The sequence below is a fragment of the Ursus americanus genome, chromosome 1 (assembly GCF_024610735.1).
Source record: "Ursus americanus isolate L20-20 chromosome 1, mUrsAme1.1.p, whole genome shotgun sequence".
In the NCBI taxonomy this organism is placed as follows: Eukaryota; Metazoa; Chordata; class Mammalia; order Carnivora; family Ursidae; genus Ursus; species Ursus americanus.
In genome coordinates this window covers 43,384,010-43,398,334 of record NC_142127.1, presented here as the reverse complement: position 1 = coordinate 43,398,334, position 14,325 = coordinate 43,384,010, and the positions used below count along the sequence as shown (strand labels likewise).

The 14,325-nt window shown below is 39.3% G+C and overlaps 1 protein-coding gene across 4 annotated transcripts in view; it reads left to right on the top strand.

Moving 5' to 3' along the window:
• GRB14 (growth factor receptor bound protein 14) overlaps nt 1-14,325 on the top strand; it is a 109,775-nt gene that overhangs the window by 56,870 nt on the left and 38,580 nt on the right. For 3 of the 4 annotated variants that reach the window (XM_087861107.1, XM_045780709.2, XM_045780720.2), the window contains one exon: nt 10,551-10,707. In XM_087861107.1, coding sequence (XP_087717233.1) covers nt 10,551-10,707 — 157 coding nt within the window. Of the gene's footprint in view, nt 1-1,357; nt 1,487-10,550; nt 10,708-14,325 lie in introns of those variants that run through there. The other variant, XM_087861111.1, reaches the window with a different exon arrangement.

Sequence of the window (14,325 nt, the reverse complement as noted above, 5' to 3'; positions counted from 1 at the left end):
ACCGTATTCGGAGCTCCATAGAGCTCAGTGGGACTGTAGGAGTCTCTTGAGACTTACTAAATTCCTTTTTTGCTTTCAAAAATTTATAGTAAAAATCACTTATATTAATTGAGTTCTATCACTTTGCCAGCTATTTGCCCATTCTATAGAATGAGGAATCTAGGACTCATCACTGGTGCCCTGGTGGTTTAGGATCTGATCACAGAGCAGACTTCAAAGTACACCATCACCATGAACACCTGGGCAGAACCTCCGTGTGAATGGGGCCGTAACTCTTGTTTTGGTGTTTTTAAAAAGATTTTCTTTATTTATTTGTCAGAGAGAAAGAAAGAGAGAGGCGGGCATAGGGAGATGCAGGCTCCCTGCTGAGCAAGGAGCTGGATGCAGTGCTTGATCCAAAGATCCTGGGATCGTGACCTGAGCATAAGGCAGACACTTACCTGACTGAGCCACCCAGGAGTCCCAACTCATGTTGTTTTGTAAACCACAATGCCTGGTCCGCACTTGGCAATGAAGGCAGATTAAAAATCATCGGGCTGATCAACTGTCTCAGACTCTCCCTTGGGGGCAGTCTTAGGGCTGGCTCTCTGGGCTGTGCCGCAGCACCCCAAGTCAAATCTAGAAAATAATAATCTCTTTTTGGCAGAAGAAAGAAGCCAGACTTGGTAATTTCAGATATTGAACCTTCTGAGAGGATAAGGTAAAGATTTTCTACCCCTGGAGGTTGTTAAACATACTTGCTCTTCAGGCAGTTCCTGAAGAGGAATTCGAAAATCATTTTTGGCACAAATGCCATTGTCAGAAAGTGAATATAAACGCTTCCTGATCGGCCGTGCATGTTTGGACATATACATTCAGTTATGTTTGTGAAAATATTAGGAATTTTATAGTTTCAGAAGTCAGATTCGTTTGGGTCATTCTATCAAGATTCAAAGAAATATTTTGACATCACCTCTCTAAAATGCCAGGGACAACTTTCAGCTTGAATTCTAGGAAAGATTGTTACTGAGTTGATTTTATATATAGTGTGAGTGTATAGTGTATATATATGAACCAAAAAAAAAAAAATCCTTATTGAAGATGTACACATGGTTTATCTGAAACATTCAAATTGTTAAGAATATTTTAGAATGGCTTTAAACTTTTTAAAAGCTTGTAATTATAATAGGACCTCCGTAGGGTTAACAATGTGAAAGTTGTAATTTTCAAAACATCCTGTTTTCTCTATTTGTGCTCACTGGGAAGTCAAGACTCCCTCTGCTGGCTGTTTCAGAACATGCCATTTTTCTGGCAAGTTAACGCTGCGAAAAGTGAAACCCAAAGAACGACATGTCTTGATGTTCAAAAAGCGAGGTGCATGGGGACATATTTGCATCTTCATGTTGTGGTTTTAGTTATCTGATACTTTTATCTGAGATGCCATATAGACGCCGCGGCTTCACGCAGCATGGAAGTTGGAGGAGCAGAATGGCAAGAACAGGATGAGGTAGGAGCCCAGAGACAGATGCCCCGGCTGGCTGTGCCCGTGAATAGCTGGGCTTCCCTAGGCAATCAGACCCTCCTCAGTAGCCGCTTCTTTGTTTGTAAAATGAGAAGATTTCGGTGGAGGTTCTCCAAGAGTCCTTTTGACCTTTACTATTTTGTGTTTCGAACAGTATTGATTACATTTCTTTTACAGGAATGTGTTCTATATGTGTTTTGCACTGATATAAAATAAATATTTAGAAAAATGAAGGAAAAGTAAAATGACAAAAGTGGCTATAAATCACTTGCCCCTAGTGCTGTCACAGCATGGGAATGTGAGGTCTAGAAAGTGATATTTTGTAAAAAGTGTATACTATATATACTATTATAATACCTCCCATATGTCCCTGAAAGGCTAAACACAACATATTTCATTGATCCTATGGCACTTTAAATTACAAGAAGTGTCATTATTTTATATGTTTCCAATTAAATCTGACATACCACTGATGGTAAGTTACATCCAAGTTTCAGAGACGTTAAATGTGAGGAAGCATGCTTTTAAAAATTAGTAAAACAAGGTAGTTCCTAAAAGTGCTTCAATTAATGCCAGGCAGCCCAAGAATTACAGTAAAAAGTCCAGTGTATCCCGGGCACTAAAAAATATTCTCTTTCCTCTCTTCCTGTTTGTCCCTCTCCCTTCTTAACCCTTCTGCCACCCCTCCCCAACTTGTCCTTCTCACTGTGTGACACCGTTTTTAACTTTTTAGCTTAGACATGTCTTATGGGTATTCTGGGAATAAACGATTGCTTAAAGCCTGAAATGAGTTACTGGAATAACATTGTGTCCAACATAAGCATGACCAGTGGTTTTCTGCTTTAAATATGAATAAGCATTAGCACTTGTGAAGGTTTTTTTTTTTTTACTTCAAAGATGAATTAGTCAGCACTGGCATCTTCACAGGAATTACATGAGTTTAAAAAACACTGAGGCTTCAGAGAACACTCCTTTGATGAAGTCATTGGAAACATGAGTGTGGGATTTGGGATTTGACCCTCTTTATTCATATTGGATTTAGGTCCTAAAATAACACGTCTATATACATATGTAGATGTGTGTATGCGTGGTTTAGGATATCTTTAGACTTCGTTTTTAATGTTTGCCTTCTTTTATGATGAAATTGGAGCTGTTTCTTCCCCCTCCCCCCACATAACAGAGCACACTGAAAGGGCTTCCAACTTCTTCTTTGCAAAACTGAACCCCCACTTGAGTCTTTCTTTGCTACCCTGGAGGAAGAAAGGAAGCCCAAGGAAGGAGCAGCCTGTGGGGCTCTTGGCCTGAGAAGGAGAGCAGCAATGGTCAGGAACAGAGTTGGAGGCTCAGATAAAGTAGAGGGGCATCAAGGAGACTTTCTGCATCCCCCTTGGCCTGCAGACTGGCTTTCTTCTCTTGGTTGGAAGCCTGGCAAGGTCACAATTTGGCAGTGTCGCTCTTCCATACTGTCAGGTGTGGCAGTGCTCAGTCCCCCACCACGCCAGCCATGGGCCATTTCCACACGGGACCCCTTCGTCTCGATGCTGGATGGGAAACAAATTAAGACATCCTAAATCTCTATCCTTACATTTTGAATTGATGAGAACTTCTGGAGGTCCTTCAACTCTGGATTCGTTTATCTGTGTATCCAGGCATGCCCTGTGGTTTTCCCGTTGAGATGAAATGGCATACAAATGTAGACATGTTCAGAGTTTTTACAGAGATGCTGTGGGGATGACCCAGCTTGTGACCCTGAGGACTGCAAACTAATGGAAAGAGCCTGGCTCAGTCAGTGGTGACGTGATGGACTTGCCTCAGTGAACTCAGAGCCGTCTGCCTCTGATTTTGAATGTGAAAGAAAAATTAACCTCAGTTTGGTCAATAGGCCATTGTAGGGTAGGCTGTATGTTACTTATGGAACCTGCTTCTAAATGGTTAGGTCATCATGTGGTTATTTATCATTATTTTCTTACCACTTTGTAATCATAGTCTTCTAAAATCATCATTTAAAACTTAATTCTCTATTTCCAACCATGGAGAAAAGGCATTCTGTCATTTGTGTATCTAAAAAATGATCCCATCTGTGGTGGCCTCCTCACTGGTTTGCATTGATAGAAACCAGTCCCCAGCAGTGCTGGGGGAGGACCCTCCTTCTGCAGGCCTCCTGACCCCTGCACGTCCTCACCTGCTCCTCATAACTTAGTCCCTCTGCTCTTGGCAGAGTGGCCTGTCTATTGGTGCATGCATACTTTTTTGCTTCTCAAGTCCTTGGTGTCTTTGCTCATAAATATCTGTCCTGCCCAGATGTCCTCTGACCCTTTTTTTTTTTTTTTGAATTCTCATAGAATACCAGGATTGAAATGGGCCGGAGAAATCACCTTATCCACCTTTGTGGATATCCACCTTTGTTCAGTCCACAGATTTTATGAAAACTTCCCTATGCTTTCTCTTTGGTCTCAATGCATTTTTTCCTCCCCTGGGGGTTTTCCAAACCCTATGAGGTTTCAAAGCTACTGTTTTGGAATCCCTAATGTTGTCTTCTACAGACCTGTGCATGATGGGTTCATTCATCACTAAAAGAATAGTTTTGGTTTTCAGCTGTGTGCCAGGCACTGTAGCAACTGCTGGGGACACAATGGGAAGCAAACATTGACATCATTTCTGCTGTCGTGCAGTATTCTGAGCACTGGAGGCTGATGGATAGTAATTACATGGTTGTTGTGGACACACATACGTGGAACAAAGGGTCTGAACTAAACTGGAAGGGTCATTGAAATTTCCCCACAGAAATAATGGTTCATCTGAGGGATGAAAAGTAGAAGGTGGGGAGACAGTGTACAAAGCAGCTCTAGTAGTGTATGCAAAGGCCCTGTGTCAGGAAGGAGCATGGCTGTTTCAAGAAACTGAGAAAAATAGTATGTTTGGAGTTAGAGAATAAGGAGAGGATTACAGGGCATAAATTTAAAAGGAGCCACGGGATATGGAATGGACTTGTTTGTGCTGGTCATTTTCTGTAGTTCTGAAATTGGTGACAATATCTATTTTGAGTTAATATCTTATAACTAACTGAATGCGTACTCTTCATGCTCAAGCAAAATGTGTTTTTGAAATATTTTTTAGTGGAGAGAATTTAAGACACTCTACAACCTGATTTCTCTAAACTATGTACTATTTTGCTCTTAATAAATATTTGACAGCTAGAAAAATGACACAAGGTGGCAATAAAGAAGCAGTAGCTTTCCTTGAGCTGTTTGGGTCTTTTGGAACAGGTTTTGTTTTTAAAATATATCATTTTGTTAGAGATTTGGAATAAATAATACTGAATATATTATTTTCCATTTCCTTCAAGGGAACACACTGAGTTGCTTAATTCAAAATATCTAAGAATGTCTTCTTTTATCTTAGGACACTGCATTCCTTATTTAGAAGAATGTAAAATTCCAGGGCTACTCTGACCTTGATACAAAAATATTTCTCATGATCTAGGTACATTGCCTGTCTGTTGAAAATAATAGGAAAAAAAACCCTGGAAACCTTAAAAGATTGCTTTATAATCCTACTGTACTTGGATGGCAAACTTTTAAAGAGCTGTAGAAATAAGCTTTACTTCGGGACCTAGGTGACATCACACCTCTATGAGCCTTATTTTTTACTTTTTATTAACCATATGTAAACAACATATGTAATTAATAGATTAATAAATTAATGTTTCTTTTTAGAAGTTATATACTTTTCATCATGGTAAGGTCTTGGTATTTAAATGTGCCGTTTAAATTATTTTAAGTTAAATAGTAATGAACAAGAATCAATGTTTAATTAAATATTAAGTGTAGTTTTTAAATGTAGTTAATTTAAAAATTAAATTTAAATTTTTCCAAAGTAGAAACTTTGACACAAACGATAACCATGTCCCAATGATCTTTTTTCTTCTCTTTTCCTCTTTCTTTCTTTCCCTCCTCCTCCTCCTTCTCCTTTTCTTTTAATTTTTCTGACTTCATTCTGTGGATTCTTGGTCATATATGCTTAATCCATGCTCACGTTTTACCTGCTGAATGATTTTTCCTCCTCCCTCCTCCCATCTCTGAAAAAACAAAGGGTAGGTGGGGGGAAGCTACCCTGTAGCTAATTACTTACCAAGGAGTCCACTGCCCTCTTCTGCTGAGTGACATTGCCCCATGACCAGATGACAACCCTGAGTTTGTCTCGCATATTCCAGGATGAATCCAGCTTGGGAAGAAACTAGCTGTCTCATGCCATCTCCTTCCTGAGGGCTGCAGAGAGCAGGAGGAAGGCTGACGGTTTGGCCCCTGCCCAGTGCTTTCTCAAGGCTTTTTGAATAATCTGTTCTGAGAATCAGAATTTCTGGTGATTGTAGCAGATGAGTACGATGCATGCTTTGGGGGGCAAGGTGATATGTACTGAATTGACTTTCAAATTTGATCTCTTTATTTTTCAGAAATAGCCATTGTCTTATATTTTAAATATTTTATCATTTTTGTTCTCAAGGATTTAGGGACCTCAAGCTTTCTTCTAAAAAGTTAACCGTGTCTTGTCACCTCTATGTATTTGAACGTTGTTGTGTCTACTGCTTTGAAAAGTGTTTAATCTCTTGCCTCCACTCTTATGGAGGGCAATCGAGGGGAATTGAGGTATAAAGTGTATAAACTACCTTGATAAAGATGTCAGCCCAAACTGCTCCCCCCACATTCGAGCACACCCCCTGCAGGCGTGACTGTGTCTGTGTAGTACATTTTGCACTGCTAGATGCCCCGTGTTCCCAGCGCAGTTTTTGAAGCTGTAAACCACTCCAAAGGCCAAGGTTGCCCGACTGTCAGGATGACAGTGACATGGAAGGGTTGCCTAAACACAGCCTGTGTGTACACTGTCGGCCGTCCTTGGGCACTCTCTCTGTTTATGCTGTGGGGATGTTATGGACAGACCTTATCAGTACATGTCTTTCTTGCTGGTCAAGTATTTATTCATTGATGAAACAAAGAAAGTTCCTATTCTTCTTTAGCGTCAGGCAGGATTTCTTCCTACTGGCATATAATTTCAAATGATCAGTTGATATGAATAATATTTTCCTGCCCCTATTTTTCACTTATTAAAGCAAGCTGGGAATTGGGATCACCAAACTGGAAGTTATAATATCCCTTTATTAAGTAGCATAATTATATGATTTTAAAATCTCTTTTTTACCACTCAGTAGGTAGAGGAAACAGGATACCACTATTTTGCTCTAATGATTCTTAAGAACAGCCCTGCTGTTTGTTTTCTTACCTGATCACGTTTTTAATTTAGTTTAAATCATACTAGGTATGGAGGTTTTCAGATGACTTGATTTCTTTTCTTAAATAAGACAGTTTTGTGTAGTAATACTTTTGGCAAGAGGCATATTCAACTCTACTAGAGAGTTAAGGCTTAGATGATCTTTCCTCTCTCCATTGATTTTAAGGAGAAAAAAAAACCAGTAATAAAATGATCCAAGGCCCCCTTTGTAGAATGAGGATTTTAATTTACCAAGCATAACAATTTAATCACACACTTTGTGACACAATATTTTTGAAGTAAAGTTTATAAACATGTATTGAGTCCCTCCTATGTCAAAAACACTTTGATTGCCACTATAGGGGTACAAAGTTCATTTGTTTCAAAGATCTTTAGTAAGTCATACACTGCCCTGGGCTAGGTACCTGAAATATGATGTCAAATGATAAATAAGCAGAGATTTTCCTTGAAGGAATTTATTAGTACCATCGAGGAGAAAGACATGCAAATAGAAGATTACAAAATAAGAGCATGGAAAAAGGGCACTGTAAATTACAAAGCAGTCAGGGAAGCCTTTCTGAAGGCAGAGCCATGGAAACTGGGGCCAAATGATAAGTAGGAATTGGCCAAATAAAGCGTGTTGTTAGAGGTTGAAGTGTCGATTCCGAGTAGAGGATAACTCACACGCACCTAAGAAAGAACAGGTTGCAAGTACCTGTCGTATCTGGCTAGGATCACAGAATGCCCTGTTCTGTAGGCTGGTTTCCTGGAGGGTCTACATGCTGTGTGTGTGCTAGTTTGGGCTTTATGCCATGGGTTCCCATTTTCCCGGTGCTCTTTCTACCTCGCTTGATCTTTCAGACTTTCTTGCCTCTAAGTCACCATTACATATTGGTATTTCTCAGGGTTCAGTCCTAGATTCTCTTTTTCCTTTGTTTTTTCTTTTCTCCCTCGCCAGATATATCCATGTCTCTGTGTTCGTTTACTACTTAAGAGCTCAGTGGTTCTTAAATCAGTTCTGAACGTAGGACTGTGTATCCCTGTTACCACCATCCTGCCTACCACTTCAGTTTCCTTAGGACCAGGCTTGCTGTTTGCTGCAACTGCCATCCCTGACTCCTCCCAGGCCTTAGAACCTGCCAAATTCCTTCTTTCCCAGTGCACCCAGGGACTTCTGTTCCCTTAGCTTGAAGTGCTTTCACCTTCTCTTTGCCTAGCTATTGCCCACTCTTCCTTCAGGCCTTGGTTTAAATATCACTTTTTCACAGATATCTTCCAGGTCTCTCCTAACCCCATTTTATGATTAGTAATATGCTGCATTTTTATGCCCTCGTTTATAATTATTTTTTTTAAGTACCACTTTCCCTGCTAGACTTTAAGCTGTCTGAAGGAAACAACAGTCTCTGTGACAGCGTTGTATTAAAACACTTAGCAAAGGATATGCGCCTTGTAAGGGGTATTAGTAAATACGATGAGCTGCTTGAGTTAGGGCAGTGAGGAGCCATTGAAGAACTTTAGTAGCAGGCACTAATCCAGCTGACTGAATTGGCAATTAGCAAATTTATTCTGCTAGCAGTATGGAGACTGAATTGGAGGGGGTCCACGGCTAGAGCAAGCGAGATAAGGAGGTGGGTGTTAACCCAGACACTTACAGCCTCACAGCACATATATGATGAAAACACAAAGAAATCAAATTCAGTTGATCCAGGAGCTCAGAGATATTCTCCGGACTCTTTCTGTCTCTCAGCATGGCTTATTCCAAGTGGGCCTCATTTTCCCACAGTCTTTCTCTTTGTGAACAGTAACAGCTTCGTCCTACATCAGACTAGTAGAAAAGAGGGTTCACTGTATGGTGTTGTGAACAGATACCTAGAATGGTGTCAAACTGGCTCTGATTGGGTCATAAGCCCTTCTCTGAAATAACTACTGTTGCCAGAGGGGTTCTGGGTGCTGGTTGATCAGTCTGGATAACTATCAGATCTGAGGCAGTGGTGCACTGGTAAACTGGCCCTAAAATATATATATAGCCAATGCTCCTACTGTGGCTGATTACAAGACGGATGCCTGGCTTGCAGTTCCTGAATGTTTAACAACTGGCTCTCACCAGTCAGTCCCCACAACTGCAGCTCTCCGTGGCTGAGCCGATGGCGGGGCTACTGCAATCACTAAGACTCGCGGCGAGGGAGGGAGTGTGCTCTAAAAGGCAATCAGAATATTGTTAGAAGAAGACGGGTAGTGTGCCTGGTAGGTGCCCGGTCCCACAAGGAAACTTGCCCTGTACCATGCAAAATATACTTTGGTGTCATGATTTTATTTTACCTAAGAATTTTTAAAAGTTCCTGTATCATTTCTTTGAATAATATTTTAAGCACTATATAATATTCCATTCTAGGAAAATACTGTCATTTACCATTCTTTCATTGTTGAATATTTAGATGGATAGAATGATATGTAATGCTTTGCTGGATCAGTCTATGCATGAAGCCATTTTCCACATTTAGGATAGAGTTACTGAGATAGTTTACTTATGTGAAATTACTAAGTCAAAGGAAAGGACCTTTAATGCTTTTGAATACTTTCCAACAGGTGTACAAAATAGTTTTGCCAATTTATATCACTCCCATCACTGTAAGAGAGCAAGTATTTCATCGCACTGTAATTAAGTGTAATTTAAAAAATTGGTAGGACAGAATTAATATATCATTTTAATTTACATTTGTTTGAATTACTAAAAATGTTGAAATGTCTATATTTTTGTAACAAGTGTATTTCTTATAGTGAATTTTCTTACCATTTCCCACTTGTGTTATATGTGTATGTTGCTCTGTGGTATATATCTTCTTATAATTAATTGATATAATTAGTGGAATGATTATATAATAGTGGAAATTCTAGCACATAGCACAACTTGGTAAATGTTGAGGGAAGTGTTGTGTATGAAATTCTCCCTAATTCTGTGTAATTTAGGGTAACTTTAGCTGCTGTAATAGATAATTACAAATTCACAGTAACTGAACACAGTAAAAGCTTATTTCTTGCTCATGTCAAAGTTCTATATAGGTGTTCTTAGTTGGGCTGCTTTCATGTGATCATTAAGGGATGAAGACTCCTTCTGTCCCATGGCTTTTTTCCCCTCTCGGTCCTTGTCATTTCCACTCAGTGGGAGGGTAACATAAGAGAATGGGCAAAAATATGTGATAGGTGTTTATGGACTAGCCCTGAAAGTGCAACATTAAATGTGCTTACATTTCATTAACTAAAACTCAATCCCATGGACACAACTCATTGCAAAGGAAAAAAGAAAAAGGATCGGGTATACATCTAGCCAGTCTTTGCTAAAGTTTCTATAACCTGAAATAGAGACATCTTTTCATAAAGGCTCATTTTACTTACTGCTTTTACTACCTGTATATATCTGGGAATAAATTGACCATGTTACTTGGATAATTTACAGGATATAAATATGGAATTGAACATTTTATATATTGTTAAGAGATATGTAGCTTTTTAATAGACCGGAATGGTAGAGAAATGACATCGAATGGTCACTGAATGTCCTCTCATTTAGACACTGAAGAGAAGAAGGTGGAAGTTATCGGACAAAGCAATTTTGACAGGTGACAAGGCTTGGAGAGGCAACATTTATTCAGTGTTTTAGAAAATTACATGTACAAAAACCCATATAAGGACTTTGTAATCAACTCAATCAATAAGTTTGATGACTTATTAGAATGATATTTTTAATAGGATATATTAGCTCATTTTCTTATTTCTACCTATGCAGGTAATTAAAGTATACAGTGAAGATGAAACCAGCAGGGCTTTAGAGGTACCCAGTGACATAACTGCCCGAGATGTTTGCCAGCTGTTGATCCTGAAGAATCATTACATTGATGACCACAGCTGGACCCTTTTTGAGCATCTGCCTCACATAGGTCTAGGTAAGGATACAGAACCATAGCCCACATCATTGCTTTTCTGTTTGTTATAGTTTCAATCATATGGCAAAGATTTTCTTCAGACATAGAAAAATAGAAGACAATTATGAATAGTCATTTTCTTTATCTTTGGTGTTGGTGATTGGGAGACAAAGAATGTAACAAAATGAAAGTAAGGGTAGAAGTATTGCACATTTCCCACACTTCTTTATTTAAATAATGATCTATGAGAATTTGGGAGCCAAAACATAGAGTCCAAATTGATAGATAAATCTTTGGTAGCACAATGAACATTTTTTGAGAAGTTAATAAAATAAGCTGTTATTTGAACTACTTTTTAAATTGGTTGTCATGCAGACATGGAAAGGATCCACACTGGTGGCTCTCTTTATGGGTGTGTGTACCCTAAATTTTTCTTGAAGAATTAAGTAACTCCTTTACATTTTAAAGTCATAAACATAAAGAGTAATCTTTAAAAATATATTTTTAATAAGGTATTAAAGATTTTCATTCTTCTACTAGAGTGAGAATTTGGCAACAATTTTTTTTCACCTTTTCTTATTATTACAGATATTAGTGTTAAAAAACATGTTCCCATAATAAGTAGTGAGAAGGAAAGGAGTTTGTTACGGTCATGCCATTTGATCCTTTGGATGCCATATGAGTTCCCTGTGGCTGCGGTAACAAAAGACCACGAACCTGGTGGCTTACAACAACCCAGATTGGTGCTCTCCCAGTTCTGGAGGTCAGAAGTCTGAAATCAGTGACGCTAGCTTGAAATCAGGGTATTGCCAGGGACGCACTTCCTCCGGAGGCTCGAGGAAAGAGTCTGTTCCTTGTCTATTCCAGTTAATGCTGGCCTCTGGCTGCATCGCTTCCTTCTCTACCTCTGTGGTCAAAATGGATTTCCCTCTTCTGTCTGTGTCAAGTCACCCTCTGCCTCTCTCCTGTAAAAATGGTACCGGTTGGAGATTACCCGGATAATCCAAAATAATCTCTTCATTTCAAGATCCCTTAATCATACCTGCAAAATCCTTCCCCCCCCCACTTCATATCAAGTAACGTTCACAGAAAACCTGAATTCTGAAGGTATGCCGTACTGGCCAGTGCCCTGTGCCTTCTCGTCTTCCCAGGGCAGAAAAAGTTCAACATAATATTTTCTGCATTGCTGTTTGTGACTAATTTAGTTTCTATTCATGACCATTCATCTCCTATAAGTATAGTGTTAACTCTCAATAAATATCCACCATATTCTAAACTAGTTTTACATATGCTTGTGAGAATATAGCTCTTAATTAGCATAATATGTAATTACAGTATTTTATGCCCTTAATTTTTTCTTTTGGAGCAACTTTACATTTTTTAAGTTATTGTCACTACAGTTTATCCCTAACAGATAGCCTGAAGTTTGATAATAAAAATCTGCTGTGTAAATCAAACACCAGTTTTCACTGAGACCACGGAAAGTTATATTAAGGAATAAAATGCACAGGTTCTTTCAATGTGGAGGCTTAAAATGGAACATTGAGAATTAATTTGAGTTACATACTAAATTTAAACATTTAGGCATCAAATAGAAATATATTTTTCCATTACTGTATTTTCTGGACATGCTGAAATAAAATCAAAGATGTGAGAATATTGTCTCCTGGCTTCATCAACCATGCATTAGACCAAAGATTATGAGAAAGAAATTGAGTTCCACAGCTTTCTTGTGTTCTTTTTCTTTCCTTTTGTTTTCACTCAGATTATATCTTTTTTAAAAGAGATTTTATTTATTTATTTGAGAGAGAGAGAGCATGTCCTGTGTACACATGACAGGGGAGGAGCTGGGGAGGAAGGGGGAGGGACAAGCAACCTCTGCACTGAGCGTGGAGCCTAACATGGGGCTCAGTCCCAGGGCCACTTAACTGCCTGAGCCACAGAGGTGCCCCACAGATAATATCTTTAAACAGTAGAAAAATTGCTGACATAATGCTATCCAGATACTAATGCATATTAGATTTACCAGCTTATATTTTTTTGCTTATTTATTTATTAGCTGCTTTATTTCAATAAAGATACACTAAACATTAGATGATGATAGCTAATATCTCTATTTTCTTATTTATTTTTAATTTAATTTCTGTGTTTTAACATAATCTGTGTGTACTTTTGTAGACTACCCTCTCTGTGTGCATGCGTGCACCTAAATACATAGTCTGTGTGTAATTTTGTAGACTACCTTCTTTTTGTGTGTGTGTGTGCACCCAAAAATACATCTTGAGTGTTTTTTTTTCTTTTCACTTTATAGATTCCACAAACACTAGGAGCTCTCCCTGCCTTTTCCTGTTGACTTCCCCACACAGTTTAGCAGATATTTATTGACTGTTTTATACCAAGCCTATTTTGTGTGTGGATCTTGGGGATACAGTATGAACATAATAGGCAAAAAACACTGCCCTTGCGAGTTTGCATCTCCTGGGAGGAGAAAGATACGAGACACATGACTAAAATTTGTAATCCCTCAGGTGATAAGTGCGGGTTTCTCCTGTTATGTGAAAGTAGAGCACGCCTGTGAAAACTTTTGTAAGCTGAAATGGTGTAAAGCAAAGAAGCATTTACCGTTAATTTATATGGGAAAATATTTGAGCATTCCCAGACCCCAGAAATAAAGTCTCTTAGCAGTCTGTGGTATCTTAGGACACATCTCGCCAACAGATGCGCAAAGTAAATCAAGATAAAGCGCAGATGCTCACGAAGTTCAGAGCTATGGGGGCTTGATGCTGAGACGCTGTGTGTGGTTCCCTGGAAGGAGCTTCACGGGACCACTCTTGCTGCCGCTCCGTGGTGCGTGTGGCCGTTATAAGGGCTCCCTGCAAAGCAATTGCTGAATGGCATTTTCACTTTACACCTCAGAAGTCATCTTTGGATTTCTGTTGGTTAGCAAAAACAGATACTAATGTAGGTCTTTTGTGAAAGCAAAGTGGTGTCATGTGAACTTTGGAAAAGCTGGAGTTGCCTGTACTGCGGAGAAAAGGAAGGCCGGGCAGAAGGAAGGAGCACGCTGAGGGAGAGTGCGAGATGCTCTTTAGAGGGGTCAGGGAGCTGTCCCCGAAGCGTGATGTTGGGAGAATATTTGTGGCAGCGTGCTTGTGTTCAGGCAGCAGCCAGAGGCCAGCCCTTCCGGGTAAGGTGGGGGGTGATGGAGTAGACTTCCGTAGGGCTACCGCCAGCCAGCTTGTGTAGGGTCTCCTAGACCACGGAGGGGCTTGACTTTTACACTGAGTGAGAGAAAAAGTGACTGGAGGTCTTGGAGTCAGACAGCAATATGATCCTGATTTAGTTTTGAAAGTACCATCGACCCTTGAGTAACATGGGTTTGAACTCCGTGGGTCCACTTACAATATGTGGGTTTTTGTTTTTGTTTTTTTTATAAATTCAGCCCAGTACTGTCCATTTCTTTTCTCTTCTTTATGATTTTCTTGATAACATTTCTTTTCTCTAGCTTACTTTTGTAAGAATACAGTATATAGTACATATAATGTCACAATATGCATTAATCGGCTGGGTATGTCATCAGTGAGCTTTGCAGTCAACAGTAGGCTCTTTATTAGTAGTTACGTTTGGGGGAGTCAAAAT